This window comes from Carassius gibelio, chromosome B7 (genome assembly GCF_023724105.1).
Source record: "Carassius gibelio isolate Cgi1373 ecotype wild population from Czech Republic chromosome B7, carGib1.2-hapl.c, whole genome shotgun sequence".
NCBI lineage: Eukaryota > Metazoa > Chordata > Actinopteri > Cypriniformes > Cyprinidae > Carassius > Carassius gibelio.
The window spans coordinates 6,987,630-7,011,076 of record NC_068402.1 but is presented as its reverse complement, the minus strand read 5'-3'; the positions used below and the strand labels follow the sequence as shown (position 1 = coordinate 7,011,076).

Sequence of the window (23,447 nt, the reverse complement as noted above, 5' to 3'; positions counted from 1 at the left end):
GATTACTGAAATCACAAAAACTCTCATATGGCCAATACACATATGTGCATGTATTTCCTCCAACTTTTGGCTTACAGTAAATAAATACTGTGGTCAAAAGTGTATCCAGATGCAACTATATTTGTCCATCATCCAAAAGAGACCAAGTAGTCTCATTTGTCCCCCGAGTAGCCCAACATCATCCTCTTTACGTTTCTATCCAAATAAAAAAAAAAATTCCATCCCATTCTTGTTGCGGCATCTCTCTTTCATCCATCCTAAAAAAAAAACGGCGAACAGAAACCATCGTGAGACTGAACATCACAGTCGGTCGACTCCTAAGCAAACATCTCGGGCTAATGACTCACCCATCTTCTCCACCTCTCCAATTAGGTTCAGTCATGGGGGTTAGAGAATCTTTTAATGCCTGCTAATCTCTAACACACACACGACCCTCTCTCTCACTAACACGGCCTGGAGATAATCATCGAACCACCCAGGCAGCGAGAGTGAGAGTGTGGAGGAATGAAACGAGCCCAATCCCTGCAAACCTTCTTCATCAACCAATAAATGGAGAATATGCAAATGCTGATTTGCTAGGAGGAGTACTGTAGGGTTTATAGGGATTAGTGCTTGTTCAACTCCGCTCCCTGCAGAGCTGTCACACTAATACAGGTGTTGGTAAACTGTTGTTAGCCTCCAGCTAATTTGGTTCCTTTCACTGTGGCATTGTGCTAGCAGCCTGGCCATTTGTAGTTGTGTTTGCTCTTTGGCGGGGAGAAATCTCAGGGCTGTGGTGGGTCTGATATGATCCTCTGCTTGGTTCAGAGTCCACACTCTGGGCTACTTTGGATCATCTTAATGAGGATCTTAAAGCCAAAGTCCTGCTGAGAGGCCATTGAAGACCTAGAAGATGCTGATTCCACCTTTTGTTGAAGAAGATCGTGTTTTGTAAATGCTCCTGCTTGTGAGGTTTGTTTAGCATGAATTTTGGCACAATATAAATTTTGTAAGTAAAACCGAGAAACCATTCTCACTCAAATCAGTCGTGACTGATGTGGGAAAGAGTGTAGAGGTTAGCGACTTAGTATGTTTCCCTGAGACGAGAGGCTGAGTAGCACACAAAGCTCAACCTCAGAGAACATCGGCAGTTCAAAGAAGTCATTAGGATAGTCCAGACATGCGACAAAAGGGATATTTGAAGTCTGCTAACAGAACTGATAGAGAAAACCTAAATCAAATATAGATAACCAGTAGAAGAAGCTTTCTCTTACTATAGCATTAGCATTTCATAGAAAACAAAAGGCTCAGTGCTTACATTTTCACTTGGGAAAATCTGAGAATCTCCCAAGCCCTAAAAAACTCCCAAGCTCTATCCTATGTATATATCCATCCATCCGTCTGTCCGTCTGTCTGTTCAATTCAGTTCAATTCAATATTATTTGTATTGCGCTTTTTACAATACAAATCATTGCAAAGCAACTTTACAAAAAATTACGTTTCTGTAATATTTAGTAGTAGCTTATTAGTGGTGACTCATGCTTTATGTACATATGGCAGAAATGTACGGAAAAAACAAAGACATAATCGAACAATCAAGCAACGAACACTATTAACAGCAATTATGATGCAATCAAACTTATAGCAAAATTGGTAGTTCTGATTGATGTTTCAGGGTTGGCATCATCTGAGGACCTCTGAGGGGTTGGCATCATGTCTTCCCAGGTGTTCTGGATCCAGACTGGAGCTTAAGAAACAAACAGAGACATAATGGGCATAGCTACTGTTACAACCAAGCTAAATTGATTTATTTAACCCAAGCTAAAAATAATAATGTGCATTTGATCAGATATAACTGCAGTTCAAGATTATGAGATTCATTATTTGAATACTTGGCGAAAGAGATGTGTCCTTAATCTAAATTTAAACAGAGAGAGTGTGTCAGAACCCCGAACATTATCAGGAAGGCTATTCCAGAGTTTGGGAGCCAAATACAAAAAAGCTCTACCTACTTTAGTGGACTTTGCTATCCTAGGAACTACCAAAAGTCCAGCGTGTTGAGACCTTAGGGAGCATAATGGATTGTAACGTGGTATAAGGCTAGTTAGGTATGCAGGAGCTAAACCATTAAGGGCCTTATATGTAAATAATAATATTTTGTAACTGATACGGAACTTAATAGGTAGCCAGTGCAGAGACTGTAGAATTGGTGTAATATGATTATATTTTCTTGACCTGGTAAGGACCTTTGCTGCTGCATTTTGGTCTACCTGTAGCTTGTTCAATGAAGACGCAGGACAACCCCCTAGCAGTGCATTACAATAGTCCGGTCTAGCTATCTCTGCAAACAGTTTGTAATTGTAAAATAGCAATTGCTAGGAGACTGAGTTGTGTTTTTAAAGTCAAGTTTTCTGTATGTTTTAGAACCTGGTTCAGCATCTGTTCACTTCTATCTTAGCTACTTATACTGTATATTTTTTAAAAGCTCTCACTGGTGCAGCACATTTAAGGTAAAAAAATATGTACCCTTTAGGGGTACATAGGTGCACAGATGTAACTTTTAAAAAGGTACTGGTTCAAGTTTTTACATTTTTTTTTATGAGAGTGTATTCTCATCTACAATTACCTAACTGTGGAAAATGTGAAAACTTTTTTAAGACAAACATTTTCATGTACCTCTCAGAAAATTACTCAATGTAAATTAAATTGATGAAGCCGCCCCTACAAGAAACTTTGACCAGCCCTGCGCTGTAATACACTTCACCCTCTCCTCCCATTGTAAGCTAACATATCTGTGCTGGCGTGCTCAACACAGCATGCCGGACAGATGTGCTAATGCATTTCCAAGTATTAACTGAACCTGCTGTGGCCTGGCAGGGGCCTCATCTATGCTCCCATCTCCCTCTGTGTCGGCCTGCTCTAATCTGTTTGCTTATTTAATTACGCCATTGTTTTGGATGAGCTGGCAGGAAGCCTGGTCAAAGCAGGTCTGAGACCAGCTTAGCTGATGGCATTTGGGCCACAAAGCTGAGCTGAGCTGCACTGATACTAAGCCTGGATCGGTCACTCTGCCAGCACTTAGACTCAGTCTGAGACCTGTGTACGAGTTGTTTAGCTATACAACTGACTACACAAAAACTGTGCGAAAGAGACATTTTTCACCCCAAACCTATATGATGTCCACATTGCTTGTAATGTAAAATTGTAATGAATAAATAAATAAATATGAACTAATTCCTATTTTACACTCTCATTTGTGTCAAAATATGGTGTAAAATATAGCAATCTTCAAATAAATGAATAAAAACTGACAAATATAATAAAATCCCTTCCAGATCTTGGCATGATATGAGTCATGGGGCATTGGGCAAGCCATTGTTAAGATTATCTGACATGCAAATGAAAAAATATAACAAGGCAAACGGTCAAGTCTAATGATGTCACTCCTGTTCAGCTCTGGGATTGTGAAGCCTGTGATTCCTGCACCTGTGGGACCACTGAAGAATTAAGCCCACATTATTGGACAGTGCTTTTTTGACAGTAACTGACAGTTGCTTTTGACTGTAAAGGGTATTGAGCTCTAATTAAGCTAATCCTCACCCGGGGATCAGCTGGGATTGGCCTGCAATCCTCAGTCCCTCTGTGGCAGCTCCCTGGTTCTGTTCTTGAAACCTCCACTTGCCTCTTGATTTTAACCTGACATCCCGAGCCGCCCGCCTCCTCTTTGGCCCCTTGCAAGCTGCAGATCCTGCAAAGGTGCTACAATGAGGAGCAGATTGTGCTGTCAGGCTCCATTAATGGCCATCATTAGCATCACACTCAAGAGTCAGTGGCTCTGCTGGCTAAGCCCTCTGTGTCAGTGGGCAGGTTTCAATTGGCCAGGATATGGGACATATTGCACTGCAGTGGGGCATTAGGCCTCCTGGTTCTGTGGATTCTGGATTAGACATCCATTTTTTAACTTAAAGATTTTACGGTTAAAACAACCTCAGAGTCATTTGGAGGCTTTGAATAATTTTGCTGTGAAAATGCTTCATGGAATATTTTGAGATAATCTAATTTAAACCTAGAAATAGAGAAAAAAGTTTTAGGGTTTCAACACATTTTAAACAAATGTTATTGCATAACATGAATATGAACTAACTAGGGCACTCATTTCAAAGTCACTATTCAAGTGCTGCTGTCAATAAAACTAAATATATACAGTTTTGCTGGTTATATATTTTTTCTTATTTTATCATTTTTAAAATAACAGTTTGTTGTGATTTAAGTACATTTTATTTTAAATTCTAGTTTTTAAAAATTGTCAACAACAAAACATTTAAAATAAGATACATTTTGCATTCATTCATTTATCATTCATGCATTTATTTATTATTTATTTTTTCATTTACTCATTCATTCATTATTTGTTTATGTTTGTTTATTTTTTCATTCATTCATTAATTTGTTCTTTATTTATTTATGTACTTATTTGTAAATTTGGCTTTAAATAACCTTTTTGAATGTGCCCCGTGTAAAGACAGTCGTCAGTCAAAAGATATAAAAAAATGTAATGCACTTACATGTGCTTAAGTTACCACTAGCTAGTTTTTATCTGTAGCCTTCTATTTCTTAGAATTATTGATTGTGAAGTGTAGTTAAAGATCTGGTTTTGCTGAGTTAGAATTACAATCAAATGTATGACTTTAAGAATTCACGTCCACATGCGTCAAGCTGTTTTGACATTTAACAGTATGGCTTTAAAAAGTGTTTTACTGGCACTGTGAATGACAACCCTCCCCTGAACCTCAGCATGGCCTCAATCGCATTTCCTACATACGTTCATCCGATCGAAGTCAGGACATAATGACTCAACATGTGTGTATGACAGCGGCCTACACAAAGCCATCTCTCCTCCGCAGGCTGCCACAAACCCCCACCAAGACGGGACAATAGGAAGCCCTTTTGATTCCACTCAGTGGTAATTAACAGACTATACTCCGCCGGCATCTCCAGAGCTCACCGAGGTCGCCCTGTTACCGACAGGACAGCAAGATCGAAGCCTTTTGTCTTAAGCGGCGAGGGGGATGTGGATTCATTCATGATGCATTTTGCATTCTTCCCTCTCCTCGACAAGATTGGTTTAAGCTCAATAATAGAAAAAGAGCAGCTTTTCAGAGGGAGGCTTAAAGTTAAAAAATCAGCAGGGAAAATTCAGTCATTGCACGGGCAGATCCAGATGCATTGTGGGATGCTTTCTGAATAACACTTCCTTACTTGAGCTTTACAGTCTTTTTAGAGTAGTTGAAGAATGGCTGCATGTATTAAAATATGGTTTATTGGGCATGAAAATTTTAAACAAAAACATGCTTCTGTCCTTAAGAAAAAGCTTTTTTCCCTAATCATTTTAAAGAAGGAATATATCAGTAGCCTTCTATAAATCTCCTCTGCATTTGTTCAGTAACATCTGAAAGAGGATTGTCAGCTGACATATGGGTCTATTCATACCAGCGGCCAACAAACGTTTGAACAAGAGGTGGAATTTAAACAGTTGGACAATAAAATCTGCTTTAAAGGATTGGAGCATATGGTGTGGCCTCATTGACTGTAGAGGAAAGGGTTTAATTCACTGCTTTGATATGTTTAATGATACAGTATGGTGCAGTTTAGCTCCATTTGAAGACTTGAATCATGCTTTATTATTGTTAAAATATGTTCCTTTGTGAATTTTTTGGTATGAAAGCCATTTCCCACCGCTTTACAGGAATTAAGCACAAATGAAACCTTAAACAGAAAGAGAAAGCCGTTATTGAATATATCTCATCACCAGAAGCACCAGTTTTAGATGAGTGGCAGGAAAGAGCACATCTTCTGAATGCAGGGGCCCCAAGTATTAAGCAAGGGGGGGATAGAGTTCAGAGATCTTGGGTTTACACTGACTCCTCTTGGTGAGAATAAGGCATCACACACTGTTTTTAGGACAGAGTGGGAAAGCAAGTCAAAAGCTTGTCAAATTGGGGCACCACATCATCTTGAACAAAACTACTTCATTAATATAGGCCAGTGATGTGACAACATATTCATTTTTAGAAGTAATAATCATCAATTTAAATATTAATTATTTTGTTAAAAATAGTTTGCTAAATGTTTTAATTTGAAAAAGATAACTAAAAAAAATCCATCTTTCTTTCTCTATATACAGTCTCTAGGTGAACAAAAGAGAAATAAAAACACCTTAATTGTGTGATAAAGTTTAATATATGAAATAATTCCACACTGTGAGAGAAAGTCAAAGCTGCAATAGTTTGATTACATGTACAGTAAATGTGAAAATACGAGATATGTAACATGATAAATATTAAATAAATTTGCAATAGATAACGATAAAAAAATAAAGAATTAGATGCTGTTTATTGTAACTTTCAGTTATTGGACTAAATAACTCTGTAGAGTTTACATAATTTTATCTCAATTTTAAATGTTGACTGAGTCAATAAACCGTAATGGTTTATTCAAAGGTGCAGCTGCATGAAGTTGTAATTGTGACATATGGAATGCAAATGTGAAAATATGAGATAAATATGTGATATGAAAAGTATAACAGCAGGGCTCGACATTAACGCTTGTCCGGGACAAGTGGATTTTGTGAAGGGGCAAGTGAAAGAGAATTTTACTTGCCCGACGTACCCCTCTCCCTCCCCTAGACACCATTTACTTCACACAAAAGGCTCACTCACACATGGTACATTTTAAATTAATGAATAATAATGAATAAAAATATAGTTTTTTTTTTCTACGATTTTTGAAACTTTTCGCGATCGACTTAAAATGCTTCCAAGACCGACTTGGGTTGGTGACTCTGGCATTAAGACATGACTTGCCATCACATTACATGACTTGTGGTTTTGTATATCATATTCATATTTGTATGTCAAAAAAGTAAAACATTAATCTAATAACATTATTTATTTATTTGGACAGATGGAATTTGTTGATACTGATTTAATTTGAATAGTAGGCTAACAACGTAACGTAACTAACTCTAAATTTATTGATCACATGTAAAAATTCAATGTAAATGGAGACATGTACATTTAATTAGTTTAGGAAAATGTTTCTCATAAAGTTAAAAAGTGTAACAGCAATCAGTTTAAAACAAATATAAAAAATATGCTGATTAGATGTTATGCGCTGCATTCTCTGTAGGCGTTCTGCGCAAGCGCAGTGTGAATCAGTGGACGCTATTACAGGAAGAAGCTACAGCGTATCAACTATCAGCTACCAAAGTCCTCTGTTTATGGAGCTTGGCATGAATATATTTGAGATTAACTGGGGTAAAACCTTAAGCTTCTTCACCGTTTTTGTTGTTGCTCTCGCCGCTGTTTTTAATTATCTGGAAAGTTCAGAGACTGAGGAGATCCCAAGGTGAAATATTCATTACAGACCACTACTGTCACTTTTATTAAACTACTATGTATCCTATATCCAATAATGGTTAGTATATCGCTGCTTTCTTTCGACTGTGCTGGCAACATCTTATGTTTTTTTCTGCAATACGTAATCATTTGATTCTCGATTACAGCAGCTTAAGAACGACCACACCTCGTTATTGTATTTAGCTAAATAACATAATCAAATAATAATAATAAATAAATGTACAAAAAAAAAAAAAAATACAAACGGAGAATTTGATTCAGAGAGATAAAGAATATAATATTAAATAATAATAATAATAATAATTAAAAAACAACATTTAGGCTATGCATGAAATAAGTCGACTAGACGATACCGAATGCAATAAATCAATTCAGCAGAATCAATTCAGTCAGGTAAACAACACATTTGCTGGAACCAACTGTATTGTCACGTGGTACTCGAAACTTTTCTACACATTGCTCAGCATTGAAACACCTCACAGTTGATTGTAATTATATATACTGGAGAAGGATATTTAAAAAACATTTGATAAAGATTTCTGGGGCGGATTTACATTAGCATGTCAGATACCACATATTGCATTAATGGATTTCAACAATTCCAGACCTGTATTTCAGATATTAGCCTACAGTAGACAATTGTCCTGAGATTTGAATGTGGTTCAGTGAGCATCAACTCATGAAGCAGTTGTTACGAATAAAACACCTGTCTGTTGTAGTACAGCTGCGCAAATTCTGCAATGTCATGGTGATGTTGCGAGACTCAGACTGTTACGTATGCAATCATTTCTTCATTACAGAATGGATCTGAACGCGATGGAGGAGAATTACAGACAGAAGAACAGAACCTGCTTCATTCTCGGCGCGTCAGGTGAGACCGGAAAGGCCCTGCTGAAGGAAATAGTGGAGCGCAACATCTTCTCCAAGATCACTCTCATTGGACGAAGGCAGTTAACCTTCGAGGATAAAACCTATGAAAATCTGGTAATGTGTCACATTTGAGAATGTTGTGTCCATAATTAGTTTGCATACCCAATATCAAATCAAGTGGCTTAAAGGGAGAGCTCATTCAAAAATGAAAATTTTGGGTGAACTATCTTCTTAAAGAAAGACAGCACAACACAAGATTTCATATTTTGTTAAAATATGCAATGCATTATTTTAAAAATGTATTATGATTCTGACTGTTTATTTTCCTCCTTGTTCTGTTCAGGTGCAAAAGGTGGTTGATTTTGAGAAGCTGGATGAATACGCTGAGGCTTTTCAGGGCCATGATGTTGGATACTGCTGTCTAGGAACAACCAAGGCCAAAGCAGGAGCTGTATGTTTCAGATGTGATCATTTTGTGAACTGTATAAATGCATGAAGGATTTTCTGCTGAACCTTAGTTATTTCAACTTTAGAAATATAAGAAAAGGGTTGTTTTTTTCTCAATATTTGTATAACACTAACAGAAAAATACAAATCGCTGGGCTCAACTTTAGTTTTGGGTTCATAGATTGATCAGTAACATCACTTTCAGTTAAAATATATGCACTCGCTGTATCTTCTTAACTTTTAATTTTGCAACAGAGCAATGGACAATCAAATGTTTTGGCAACAAGCCTTCACTTTCTGTTTTTAGTAAACTGATGCATTTGTGGGGAGCCCTTTGCGAGTTTACATTTCATGTCATGTCATGTTTTTTTGTGGTAAAGGCTGTTAAATGCATACTAAAACACATAACCTTTTGTGTTTTGCATGGGGTTACAGGAAGGGTTTGTGCGGGTGGATCATGACTACGTACTCAAGTCTGCAGAACTTGCCAAAGCAGGAGGCTGCTCACATTTTCACCTCGAATCCTCCAAAGGTGCAGACAAAACCAGCAGCTTTCTCTACCTGAAAACTAAGGTACCTTATTATAAAACCCTGATAAAATGATACGGCTTATTTGATTTACAAAGAAGCTTGTATTTTCATGTCATTCAAGCCAATTTCTGTCCAATCCAACACTGGTTTATTTGCAGGGACAGGTTGAAGCAGAAATTGAAGACCTTGGGTTTGAGCGTTTCTCCATCTATCGACCAGCGTGAGTCAATGTTGTGCTACAACAAGAAATAAAATCTGTTGTGATTTATTATATTTCTTAGTCTGTTTATAGTCTGAGATCATAGATCTTTGTGGTGTGCATGTCTGCTTTTCCAGTTATTTCTAAATCATCATTTCATTTGAGTGTGTAATTATTATTATAATATTTTTTTCAGGGTGCTCTTAGTGGCCAGAGAGGAGAGCAGGCCAGCTGAATGGGTGGCCCAGAAATTTCTTGGTGCTTTCTCCTCTGTTTTCCCTACAATGTCTATTTCCATCACTGCAGTGGCCAGAGCTATGGTTATCAACACGCTTAAAGATGGAGGAAAGAAAGTGGAAATTCTTGAAAACAAGGCCATATGCAATCTTGGAAAAATTGGAGACAAAAAATAAAACCTTTATTTTTTTTTTTATTTTTTTTTTATTTAATTTTTTTTTTACTTAAGTGCAATTCTGGCTTGGTGTGATTCTTCAGCGGGATAATCCAAAATATTTTTTTACTGCAGTTTACTTGGATGTAATTATCATATTAAGTATTTAAAAACTGATTGACACTAATTTAATATGTGCTGTGTTTCTGTATGCTTTATTTTTGGGCTCTGGTGCTTTTTTTGTTATGTAATTTTATATTGCTCAGGAAAAAATAAATTATATTCATGGTTGACAATAACTATTGTCCATATTATTTTGTGTGTAAAAGGCCTATCTGAAAATTGGATTAAAACAGTCACCTCTTTAGTCACAACTAGAAGACAAAAGCATTAATTTACTGTATTAAACCTACGACACATTATAACTCACAGAAGCTGTTCAGCAGCTATACAGTTCAACTGCATTCAAAATATAATTTTTTTATATGGTATATATTATGTTATGTTCAAATTGTTAATGGGGGAGAGTTTACTTATGTGCTTGACTCTTGCTTTCTTTCTTATCTAACTTATACTTTAAAAATTCAGTTTAAATTTAACTTTGTAAAAAAAAAGAAAGAAAAAAAAAATCCCCCACAGAAAAGTGACAATACTAATTCACACACTAGCCATACAATACAAATGTAGTATTACTGTAAGCCTTTCAATAATTATAGTGTGTCCAAAGTCTTGACTATAGTAGGTAGGTCTAGTGCGTTATTCTAGAATAATGTTTTGTTAAGATTCACAAATACAATATACATAATGGAAACAAAAATAAACAATGACGTATTAAACGTCACATGCCTCTCGGTTACTGCGATTAATAAAGAAACAGCGACCTCACATGGCGACGAAAGCGAAGTACGCCAAAATAAGAATGACCCGGATGAGAAAAACGCGAACTTTAGAGACTACAACATGGAAGCGTACACAGGTACACGTGAGTGTATGAAATGATGCATATATTTGTTTCAACCTATGATGCGATTAAACTGCGTTATTCTACAGAGTTGGATAGTGTATTGTAATCTAACAGAAAACGTACTGCAGTTCGGCATTTTTTAAATGGCGTATTTAATAGTATAAATTTTATTTTTTGTCAGTCACCAGTTGTTTAGAAGGTGTTTATTAGTTATGAAATTTGCCATTGTATCTTGTGATGTAGGTGATGATGCACCCGAGTTGTCTGACAGTGATGAGGAACAATGGCAGTCGATGGAGGAGGGACCTGAACACATCACAGTCCCGTGTTTACTCTGTGACAGGTAACATTCAGCAGAAATCATTCACGGTGATGCTTCCTAAAAGAAAACTGAAAGACATCTCACTGGAGACAGCAATATAATTTCATGTCTGCATACCTGTATTTGAGAAAATGTAGCATGTTATTTTCAAACTTAAATAATGTGCTTTCTTGTTGGCTACTAGAGGGAACTATTACAATATGTGAAATTTAATGTGCTTTGGATATCTTATTATCTTTTTCTACATGCTATTAGTGAAATGTGAGATGTATAACCCCAAGAGAAACATTTTAACATTTCAATTTAATTTAGATTAAATGCAACAATAGTGCGGTGAAGCTAGAAGAAGAAAAATGCAGAGGAATACAAACTCATTTTGATTTAGACAAATACAAACTCATTTTGATCTCACAAGGATGGATATATGAGCCAATTCAATTTTATTTTTGTTTTTATACTGTCGTAGATTTGTTCATGTATTTTTTTTTTTTAGTTTTCATTTTAAGTTGTTTAATTTATAGTGTATGTTTTTATTACAATTTGAGTTTTTATTTCCACTTAGTAATTTTAGTGCTTCAACTTAAACATATTTTATTCAACAATGTTTTTATTGGGTTAAGTATTTCAGTTTTTTTCCATTAACAATTTTTTTTTAAATCATTTTAAACTTAAACTATTTCATACTTTTAGTTTAGAGTAAATAACCCTGGTCTGAAATTATTTATTTATTTAAAAGCTGAGTAAGGCTTTGGTTTTGTGTGTTAGAACTGTACAGAAAAAGGATGACATGCAAAACTAAAGCCTTAATTTGTACATGAGTCCAGGTGTATCTCTACTTCATTTCTCCAAATCTTTATTCTGAAAAAAATGGGAAAACCTCAAAATTATAATTTTTGGCTGAACTGATTTTTTTTTTTAAGATCAAAGGGTTTGTTTTGTACTCAAGTATATGCGTCTCACTTTAAACAGGTTTTGGTTTGCTGCTCAAGAACCATTTCTTATTGTGATCAATATTGTGCGGCTGAAATTCTGTGTAAACAGTGATTTCTTTTCTTTTTTTTTTGACAGGATTATTTGAAAAATAGAAAATTCATAACATAATTTATTTGAAATAAAAATCTTTCCTTATTTTTTTTTACTGTCACTTTTGATCAGTTTAATGCATCATTGCAGAACAGGTTCATAAAAATATATAAAAAAAAACATACTTACTTTATAACGTTTGAATGTGGTAAACATGTTTGAAACGCATTGTGCTACTGGCTTGCACTTTGTTAGATGTTGAAGAGTTGAGCGAGGCCACAGCTGTGACTGTGATCCCTGCGGCTGGTGATCAGGTGTCTCTTCTGCTTCAGAGAGCCACACAGGCTGAAGACAGAGCTCAGAGAGCCGAGGAAGCTCTGACCCGGGCTATGGACGATCTGCACAAACTCAAGTCAGTATAACCTCAACCTCACTCTTCATATGCATTGAATCACTGTGGTTCAGCTTTCTTTTCTTTTTTTCCTCTCATAGTATAAGCAAATAAGCATTATTCAACTTGTTGAATAACAGTAATGCAACTGTAGTCCCTTTTGTTCAATCACTCATCTTTAGTTTGATTGCAATAATAACACAGTGTAGCTTATGCCATCTTAAACATGCCTTACCTGATAGTATGATGTTCAAAAAACATGTCTCCAGCTGAATTTTGACAGTTCCAGGGATTTTTGTATTCCTAATTGTGGATAATCAGATGGAACCCAGTGCATTATGGGTGTTGAAGTTTTCCTTTTTTGCCACAAATTCTTTTTTCACTTTTCATGTATCACAGATTAAAAAAATGTCACGTGACATGAAATTGAGTTTTTATTAAAAACCCATATTGCCAGCAGTGAAATAAAGGAAATAATAATAATAATAATAATAATAATAATAATAATAATTTAAAAAAATGGGTTAAAGGGATAGTTTATCCAAAAACCAACTGAAAAATCATTATGCCAGAACACAAAAGAAGATATTTAGATTTTTTTGGTCCATACAGTGACAGTCAATGGGGTTTAGTGCAGAATTTTTTCTTTTGTGAAAAGAAAGGTTTGAATAAATGCAGAATTTAAATTTTGGGGTGAACTGTTCCTTTAAATACAACTGTAAATGCAAGCTCTGTGGACTGCATATGTGAATTTTCCCACAGACTTTTAATAAGAGAGCATTACTGCACACACATTCTCCATTGTTTTTCCAGACTGAAGACCAAATTATTTACCTACAGTATTAATTGGTGTTACAATATGTCACAGTTTCTCACAGAGATGCTTGAAAATTAGTTCAAAATTCAAAGGCTGATGAAAAATACCAAATCGAGTTTCTGTTCAGTGGCAGTTAATTCAATATGTAGTAAATTGGTTGCAATACCTTTTTTTTTTAGTTTACATCTTAGTTTATGCTGGAACCAAATTTACCATTGTTTAAACTTATCTAACCAAGCAATTACAATAATGGCACTATCCACATTTAAAAAAAAAAAAACTAAATATATATAAAGGGACCTTACCTTCAGTCTTGACTAATTTGAAAGAATGGCTCACTCTGAGTTTAAATGTGCAACTCCAATAGATGTGTAATATTTAAGTTGGTCCAGCAGGGTGCAGCATAGAATTCAGTTTCACACACACTTACTGTGGCTAGAGGTGCAAAAAAAGAGGCGGGGCAATAGAAGTTAGAGATGGGGTAAAATTCCACTGCAGTGGTTAAGATTTTGAGCAAGCGCTCACATGCACGTGCACGTGTGCTGGTGGACTGACCAAGCCTTCCTCTGTCTTATTATAAATATATATATATGTGTGTGTTATTTGCATTGCCCCAGATTGTTGGCACAAGGTCTAGTGCTGAACGCAGACACAAGTCGTGGCCCTTCATGCTCAGGGGCCATTGCCGAGTTGAGAGAAGATGAAGATGAGGCCTACTTTAGCTCTTATGGGCATTACAGCATCCATGAGGAGATGCTGAAGGTAGGTCTGTCCCCTCTAACATATATCTGCGGCCTTATTTGCTTAAGAAGAAGGTCACAAACAACTCCCCCTTTGTGCAAACTACTTCAAAAAAGATGCAGTGGTTCGCTCTATGCAGCAATATTTGCCATTATTTGTTCTCCCACATTGCAATTTTCCAGATTTATTATTAGGATGTCATTGTTTGAGTGTTGTAACTGCAGTAAGAGAGGTTCAAGTAAGGAGCGTTTGGATCATCAGCTCTCACACTGCAGTATGTTCTGGAGATTGCCAGTGATTGGTGCCTCCTCCAACTTGCATTAAACGGCGGTTTGCGTCAGAGTTGAAACTCTGCAGAGCAGAGGCGAGCTGTATGGTCCAACGCAAGCGCTGACGCATTTTACTGTCCACCGTAAAATGATGCCGTTTACCGTCATGAGTCCAATGTCACGATTTTTAACCCTTTAACTAATGCAAAACTTTCCATATGAGCAAAGTTAAGTGAACTTTTCTGTCCTCTGTTTTTTCTGCATCAGAAGAGGCACTCAAATAAATTGAATTGTAAAAAAAAAAAAAAAAAAAACACAAATGTTAAATACTTTTGGTTTTCAGAACATCAAATCCTCCTTGAATGCTATGCTAATTGAATTTTTGCCATAATTTGAAAGCATTTTTAATGGATTTATCACATAAGATTCAAATCAGATCCTACTGAATAAACAGAAATGCTGAAAAATCAATCCAATAAGCTGATTTAGTGCTCCGTTATTATCCTATTATAGTATTATTAGTTATTATTGATATTGAATTATTAATAATGGTTCTTATGATCATTGTTGAAAACGGTTTTTAATAAATTTTTTAAGATTCTCTAATTGAGATAGAAATCTTTTGTAACATTATAAATGTTTTTACTGTTACTTTTTATCAGTTATTTTTCTTTCTTTCTTTACCCCACACATTTAAGTGGTAGTGCATCATGGTTTTCACATGTTAATCAGCAGCAAAATCTCCATATTACAGTTATTTCTGAAGGACTATTAGCTGCTGAATTAAGATTTGCCATTACAGGAATACATTACATTTTAGAATATATTAGAGTAGAACAAAAAAATATTTTAAATTGTAATAATACTACACAATATTATTTTTGTTGTATTTTTTATCAAATAAATGCAGCCTTATTTCAAAAATGTAAAAAAGAAAATAAAACACAAACTTTTGTCCTTTAGTTTGAACAAAAAGTTCCAGAAAAATATCATAAACTTTCAAGCTGAATGTAACACAAAAATAGGCATTAATTATTTAATTATTTATTTATTTATTCAAGTTATTATTTTTATTTTAAAATGTCCTGGTTTAAACCAATATAATTGTAATGGCTCTGGTCTGGATTGTCAATAGCTGCCGGCATCATGTTTGTTCTGGGTGGTACTTCATCTGATTGGCAGGTTAATTAGCCATTTCTGGATGAAATTCTGCTGGCAAAGCAAGAAGTGTCAGGGTCAGTTTTTTTTTCATCTCCATTCCCAAGCACACCATTCTCCTCCCCTCAAAAAAGAAGAAAAAAAAAATCATTACCAGTCACACATCCTTTAAATTGCTTTCTAATTCAATCCTGACTGTTAAAAATGAGATTTTTATTTCATGCTGTTTAACGATTGTTAATTTGATTTCCAGCGTGCTCCTTAACTGTCAGCTTTAACTGTGGATAAGGCGTTAAAATGAAATTTTTGCTCTGAAGGATTGGATCGTGTTCAGCGATTCCTCTCGCACTTGGATGGGTGCGTTCTGTCTTCTTAATGGAAAGTAGAATGGTGACGCTGTGTCATTACTTAGGACTTTGTTTCGTCTCTTTTTTTTTCGACAGGACAAGGTGCGTACTGAGAGCTATCGAGACTCCATGTACCGCAACATGGACGTCTTCAAGGGCAAGGTGAGTATGGGCTTCTTGAAGCCCAGCCACTTTGGCATTTTTAAGTGTTAAAAGCTACAACAGAGTAATGATTGCGTTGAGAGGGGGATGATATAAAAAAACCCTCGCATTACACCAAGCTGCAGTATTTTTTTTTTTAAAGGGGTGTTTCTTATGTGTCAACTGCAGTGGGCTGATAACAGGATAATGGTGTTTCAGCGCTCACACACAACATACACCACAGCTCATATACAAACCATTAATTTTGCGCTGACATTGGCTAGATCAGCTTTAGCCGGCCGTGGTTGAACATGGATCCCGAGGTGACACGCTAAGCTGGAATGAAAAAGGTGAAGTGGGGGTAGACGAGGAGAGGCTTATCTCGGCCATCGTGGTCCAGCCAGTGGACTTTGGCAAATAAGGGTTAGACCCTGTCAGCATGATAAATGCCTTGGGTGCCATTATTACACATCTGTACGCTTAAGATGGCACAGACAAGCTGGCAGAGCGCGGAAAGGTTATGCAGTGCTTCTGCTTCTTTAACCTGCAGGTGGTGCTTGACGTGGGATGTGGTACGGGAATCCTCTCCATGTTCGCCGCCAAAGCAGGAGCCAGGAAGGTCATTGCTGTCGACCAATCTGAGATCATTTACCAGGCCATGGACATCGTCAGGTGAGTCAACACTGCAGCTCAAGTAATAAACAGCCTCGTCTTGAGTGAATGAGAAAGGGCCTCTTGGGAGGCATTTACTTGTTTTTAGTAAAAACAAGGTGTAATATTGCTCCTTTTGGAAAATAAACCATCTTGTGTTCCTCTGGTGTTTTCTGAACATCTCCTCTCTCAATGTGAAGTCCTTTTATGGCTTCCAAAGTGTTTTCTGCATTATTTTTCCCCCAACTTCATCCACTTTGAGTCACTTCTTCCCATCAATCCAGCTTCTTTAACCTGTACAGTAAGAGTTTTTCTTTTTTCTTTTTTTCTTCTGGTATTTATCAACAATTTTACTGGTCTGACCACAATTACATTTGCGTGAACATTTTTATTCAATTCATTCATTCATTCATTCTTTTTTTAAATTTTTTTTTAATTTTTTTTAATTTTTATGCATTTTTATATTTTTACTCCAACATTTGTAACAACAGTGGCATATGATGCATTTGCTGATTTTTGCTGAAACTGATGTTGTGTAGTTTTCAGCACATTCTTAATGAGGCATTCATGACCGTCTCAAGTCGGTTTTGCAATTTCAACATGTTTGATGTACGTTAGCCAACTAGATAACATTACATTTGTGATAAATCAGTGGAATTTGCAGCAGCAATAACAGCATAACAGAATACAAAACACAAAAAAAATAATAAAAGCGTTTTCTATCTGTATATATTACACTTCCCACAACTTTGTGGGGAAGTCGTGGCCTAGTGGTTAGAGAATCGGACTCACAATCAAAGGGTTGTGAGTTTGAGTCTCGGGGCTGGCAGGAATTGTAGGTGGGGGGAGTGCATGTACAGTTCTCTCTCCATCCTCAATACCACGACTTAGGTGCCCTTGAGCTAGGCATTGAACCCCCAACTGCTCCCCGGGCGCCGCAACATAAATGGCTGCCCACTGCTCCGGGTGTGTGTTCACAGTGTGTGTGTGTTCACTGCTCTGTGTGTGTGCACTTCGGATGGGTTAAATGCAGAGCACAAATTCTGAGTATGGGTCACCATACTTGGCTGCATGTCACTTCACTTTCACTATATATGTATACACACACTCTTTGTTATATTGCAGCCATTTGCTAAAATCATTTTTTCATTTTTTTTCCTAATTAATGTACACACAGCACCCCATATTGACAGAAAAACACAGAATTGAATTTTTGTAGATTTATTAAAAAAAAGAAAAACTGATATATCACATGGTCCTAAGTATTCAGACCCTTTGCTGTGACACTCGTATATTCAACTCAGGTGCTGTCCATTTCTTCTGATCATCTTTGAGATGGTTCTACACTTTAATTTGAGTCCAGCTGTGTTTGATTATACTAATTGGACTTGATTAGGAAAGCCACACACTTGTCTATATAAGACCTTACAGCTCACAGTGTGTGTCAGAGCAGATGAGAATCATGAGGTCAAAGGAACTGCCTGAAGAGCTCAGAGACAGATCTGTGGCAAGGCACAGATATAGCCAAGGTAACAAAAACATTTCTGCTGCACTTAAGGTTCCTAAGAGCACAGTGGCCTCCTTAATCCTTAAATCGAAGACGTTTGGGACAACCAGACCCTTCCTAGAGCTGTCCGTCCGTCCAAACTGAGCTATCGGGGGAGAAGAGCCTTGGTGAGAGAGGTAAAGAAGAACCCAAAGATCACTGTGGCTGAGCTCCAGAAATGCAGTCAGGAGAAAGTTGTAGAAAGTCAACAATCACTGCAGCCCTTCACCAGTCGGGGCTTTATGGCAGAGCGGCCCGACGGAAGCATCTCCTCAGTGCAAGACACAAGAAAGCCCACATTGAGTTTGCTAAAAAACACAACTGTCCAGTACAGTCCCACCAGTGAAGCATGGAGGTGGCAGCATCATGCTGTGGGGGTGTTTTATTACCAAGCTTTATTACCTTACAATCTCTTCCCAAAACTAGCCCTCTTTTTATTTGTCTCCATGCTTGACTTCAATGTGTTTACGGACTGCAGTCACGTTCCTAAAGGCCTGTCATTTACCTCCACCCAGTTGACTTCCAATCTCCCCTGCTTCCATCCCGGCCCTGTGTCTCACACACACGCTAAACATACAAATGAACTCCAGCTTGCCCTATTTGCTTCCTTTACGACCCGTCTGCCCATTAAAATTACCTCATGTATCACCTCCGAGTGCACTTCCATTTCATCCAGAAGCAGGAATATAGTTTTATTTGTTGGAGCTGAGATGTGTTCACCGCATGTGGTTTCTCTGGGAGATTTTTTTGATTATGGTTATTGTTATTATGTAAGTCTGAGGAGCGGAAGCAGGCAGGAGGATGAAAGGAAAATGAAGTTTAATTTTACAGCTCGCTGGGCGGCTGTTGGGCCGAGGCCTCCTAGATGCCACCTGAGTGTGTATGGGTTTTACAGAAGAGGTGGTCTGACATGCATGATGCTTTATGCAGCTTCATAGAGGCGAGAATTAAGTATCTCAATTGAGTTTTTAGCTTTATACACTATATATACACATAAAAAAAAAAATATATATATATAAGGAATTAAATAAAAACTTTGACAGAAATGCATGTACAGTGGATGGAAAAGTAGTATTTACATGAATAATTAAGCACTTAGTTATTACAGTGACTAAAAATGAGGGAAATAACAAAACATTTAATCAGTAAATCATAATTAGTATGTTTTATTATTTTTTTTACAGTAGATCCCGCCCCATGTATTTATGTACTTATTATGTGTATAAAGTGAGGGATGAATCAATAATAATAATTCTTAGATATTTAATATGCACTGTTTCTATAATGCAGGTGCATTACACAATTTGATCTTGGACTTAATGATAAATTATTTTAGGATAAGTAATATATACGAAATATTTGAGATCCACAGTCTTTTTTTAAGAACGTAAGGATAATTAATGGGCAAAAACAATAATGTTCCTTGATAAATGCATACAGTATTATGTTTGTCTGAGATTTAGAAGTCATTCTAAATTAAGAATAATCTATACTCAAATTAAAACCATATTTTACAAAAACCTAGGCTAGTTGTGTTGCACTTGTATTGTGTGAAATGTTTCTCTGGATTTTTGCCCCTTTTAGTGTCTTTATTAATGTTTAAGGAGAATTTTACAACAAAAATCCAGATAATCCCCATGTGATCTCTACTATTGAGGTACTTATTCCCTAGATTACACCGTTTAACACCAGTCATGATGGTGATTTGGTGGATAATCCATTCTGCCACCATCACTTTACAGTTTAAATCCAATCATTAGTCCCTGAGGATCAATATACTTGGATCATATTCCCTAAACCAAGTACCATCTAGCAAAGGGAAGTATTTAAGCATCCCAAATCCCCCCTCCTACTCCTCTTTCTCCCCCTGTAGCTGACATTGTCCTCTAAATTAACCCAGTAATGAGATTAGTGTTTCCTAGCTCAAGACAGTCCATTGAAGGAGGGGCGTATAGAGGGAGCGCTACAATGGGATTCTGGGAGAGTGTGATAGCGCGAAGGTGCAGAGATAAGGATCGGCTGGGCAGAAATGCGCTCCGAAGCCTTGAGTAATGACTCTGTCCCTACTAACATTAGCTGTCATGATAATGGAGTATTTAGAGAGATTGATGCTCAGGGTTACCGGTCAAAATGGGAGCGATCGTTTAAATAAGGGGGGATGGGGGGTATTCATGCACATTTACACACTTACACAAACACTCAGGTGAACGCTAGTTTGTTGACCCTTAGTGCAAAAGGTCATGGGAGGAGGTGCTGTTAAATTGGGAGCGTTAGTGTTGTTGTCCTGGTGAGTGTAATTTGGATTAATTAGCAGTCGTCTTTGTGGAGATTGACTCCCGGGCCAAATTAGCATAATTAACATTAGGTGTTCAAACTAGTAACATGCATTTTATAATTTATTGATTTTCCAAACATTATTTTATTTTATTTTGTTCATTGGACCACTTGCAACTTGCAAAAAAAAATGGACAATTTATAATGTATTCATTAAATTAAATTTAGTTAATATAATGAATATGCATACATCTACTCGAAGTGTTAGATAATTTTATTTTTGCTCTCTGTAGATCAAATAAACTTGAAGACACCGTCACGTTGATCAAGGGCAGAATAGAAGAAATTGACCTTCCTGTGGAAAAAGTGGACATCATCATTTCAGAGTGGATGGTGAGTGGATGTTAGCTTTTTGTGCATTTTTTCAGTTTGTATATATTAATATGCTTTCCATAGAGAAAAAAAAAATCATTATACAACATTTTTTTTTGCAATGGATTGCACTGCTCATTGAAGAAAAATGGCTAGCTTTGCCTATAAAAGACTGCATTTGCAACAGTTATAGTTGGGTTGGACCCAAAATTAGACATAAAGGATTTGTATGTGTCAGCGTCTTTTTTTCTGTCCAGTCATTTCCCTTTTCAAAACCTGGTATTGGAAAATGAAAAAGCTGAGAGGTGTTGTTGATTGATACATTGCAGGCGTAATCCGTAATGGGGTAACTTTCATGCTCATTTTAGAAGCCAGGCATCACTCCTCATTTATTTGAACGTGACTGATGATGAGAATGAGAAGCAAAACTTTAAGAGACACATGTTAAAGGAATAGGTCACCCGAAAATGAAATTTTTCTGAAAATGTATTCACCCTCAGGCAATCCATTATGTAAATGATTTAGTTTTCTCATCGTAACAGATTTGGAGAAATATAGCATTACATCACTTGCTCACCAATGGATCCTATGCAGTGAATGGGTGCCGTCAGAATGAGAGCCTAAACAGCTGATAAAAACATCACATTAATCCACAAGTAATCAGTGTGAAGCAAAAAAAAGCTGTTTGTACTAAACAAATCCATCAATAAGATGTTTTTTACTTAAAACAATTACAAGTCCTTTATCCATAATTTTGCTTTCTTCAGTGGAAAAAGTCGTCTCATCTGAATGAGGAGAGAAATATTCACAGTTTAAGCACCCTTTACAAGCATAAAACCATTCTAAACTGACATATATCCACTAATGCAAACAACCTCATAGGTGCTTTTGAACTCTAAAGTGTGCTGTCAATAGGAATAATATTAAATCTTAAACCATATAGTTCAGAGTCTTAAAAGCATAGTTCACCCAAAATTGAAAATTTTTGTCAAAATTGAAAAACCTGTCATCATTTACTCAATCTCATGTTGTTTCAACCATGTGTGACTTTCATTCTTTTGTCGAACATCAACTGTTTCTCAACTACCTTCTTTTACATTCCACTGAAGAAAGAAACTGAAGAAAGAAACATTTTCATTTTTGGGTGAATTGAACCCTTTAAATCTGACCGAACATTTCTAATCCATTGTAAAATAGCCAATGCAATAGTCAGCATATTAGTTACCGGTATATACTGCTTATTATTCCTTGGCTGAATAATTGTTTATTGTGATTATTCTTTGTTGATAAATTATTTATAAGAATTATGTCTTTTGTCGTATTGCTTGCTATTACTGCTGCTTGAATAATGAAGACGTTTCATTCTGTGCCTGGCTCCCTTTAAAATAATGTTAAAATGACTGTAATGCATGGCATCTAGTGGATAATTGCTTTGATTTCTATCCTAGCAATTCAGAGAAACTGGTATTATGGGTTTGACCACGAGGAAGGCGATAAAAGCTTGTATTGCACTGCTCTCTTTGTTTAAGTTCCCTTAATTTGTAGTCCAGTAGGAAAGGGGAAAAGTAGGTCATAACTCGAGCCACCTAGCCACAGGCTCAAAAAAAAAGGACATTGGAGAATTTTCTCTAAATTTGGAAACTTCCAGGAATTCCCATGCGAATTTGACCTGCATGCGATTTTCTGCCGTCACTGAGTTTTTTTTATTGCTTGCAGGCTAATTGTGAAATAATAAATGTTTTATATTTCATCCCCTTATGTTTGCATGTTAGGGCAATAATTCAACAAACTCAGTGCCTGAGGCAGTGGCGAGCATGTGCATGATTTTCCAGTGTGTACGTGTGATGTGTACCTGAATGTGTGTGTGCAAAGCCTCTGACAAAGTAACCTGAGATTTGGGTCACTGGAGCACATTATTTTATGATTACAACTCTGGCTTGCTAAATGGTGTAAAAATCCTGCCCTTCATCATCTGTGCAATGTCATCCGTTTTATTCCCAAAACGTCTGAATTGTTTGTGCATTGCCACCTTTCCTTGTGAAAGCAGGGGAGCGTACAGCCGCTTTCTGAAAATCATTTTTCAAGATGTTATGGAACAATAGTTGTACAATTACCTTATTACACAGAGCTGTAGGAGACATATGTCCACAGAAAGATGCAGTCACCCTGCTCCACAAGCTCCGATATCTAACTTTGAAGTGCTTCCAAAATGATTTGATGCTGAATCGGGTCAAATGGTCGTGAGCAAAGTATTGCTGTACTTTGATCCATGAAAGCTTCCAGAACAGACCGTAAAAGTAAAGAACAAGATGAGCATTGAAAAAACTGGTCAAGGATTTAGTTGGAACCAGTTTTCACTCAGAAATTGTAAAGGAGTACATTTCACAAATAAATGTTAATTTATTAAACATAAAATTTTGAAGTAGAAAAAGTGAATTGTGTTTTCTTGTAAAATGCACTCTAATATTTTTTGTTTTTACAAAAATTTTCAATTTTATGAAATTGTTGATTTTTGCAGTGAAAATGCGAAATTTGAGGGAAAAAAAAAACTTCTGACCTCGCCTTAATAATAGTGTTAAACTTTCTATATATATAT

The 23,447-nt window shown here is 36.5% G+C and overlaps 2 protein-coding genes across 4 annotated transcripts in view; both read left to right on the top strand.

Moving 5' to 3' along the window:
- Positions 1-7,186: 7,186 nt before the first annotated feature.
- On the top strand, positions 7,187-10,134 carry LOC127962118 (oxidoreductase HTATIP2). 3 transcript variants are annotated; one of them, XM_052561586.1, is made up of 6 exons: positions 7,187-7,295; positions 8,198-8,381; positions 8,611-8,718; positions 9,150-9,287; positions 9,404-9,465; positions 9,641-10,134. In XM_052561586.1, the coding sequence occupies exons 2-6, from the start codon at positions 8,199-8,201 to the stop codon at positions 9,855-9,857; spliced, it is 708 nt and encodes a 235-aa protein (XP_052417546.1). In that variant the 5' UTR covers positions 7,187-7,295; position 8,198; the 3' UTR covers positions 9,858-10,134. The 3 variants fall into 3 exon arrangements, with proteins under 3 accessions (XP_052417546.1, XP_052417545.1, XP_052417547.1); XM_052561585.1 differs by having other exon boundaries at positions 7,198-7,386; XM_052561587.1 differs by lacking the exon at positions 7,187-7,295 and adding an exon at positions 7,308-7,455.
- Positions 10,135-12,402: 2,268 nt separating this feature from the next.
- The window catches only part of LOC127961026 (protein arginine N-methyltransferase 3-like), a 53,605-nt gene continuing 42,560 nt past the window's right edge, over positions 12,403-23,447 (top strand). The window contains 5 exon segments of the mRNA XM_052559948.1: positions 12,403-12,556; positions 13,970-14,114; positions 15,964-16,029; positions 16,559-16,680; positions 20,773-20,872. Coding sequence (XP_052415908.1) covers positions 12,534-12,556; positions 13,970-14,114; positions 15,964-16,029; positions 16,559-16,680; positions 20,773-20,872 — 456 coding nt within the window. The 5' untranslated portion in view covers positions 12,403-12,533.

Excerpts from the sequence above, each read along its gene's own strand:
- LOC127962118 (XM_052561585.1), top strand. The coding sequence starts at position 7,259 with ATGGAGCTTGGCATGAATATATTTGAGATTAACTGGGGTAAAACCTTA. Across the intron at positions 8,719-9,149 it reads CCAAGGCCAAAGCAGGAGCT|GAAGGGTTTGTGCGGGTGGA; the intron begins GTATGTTTCAGA and ends ATGGGGTTACAG. Across the intron at positions 9,466-9,640 it reads TTCTCCATCTATCGACCAGC|GGTGCTCTTAGTGGCCAGAG; the intron begins GTGAGTCAATGT and ends TATTTTTTTCAG.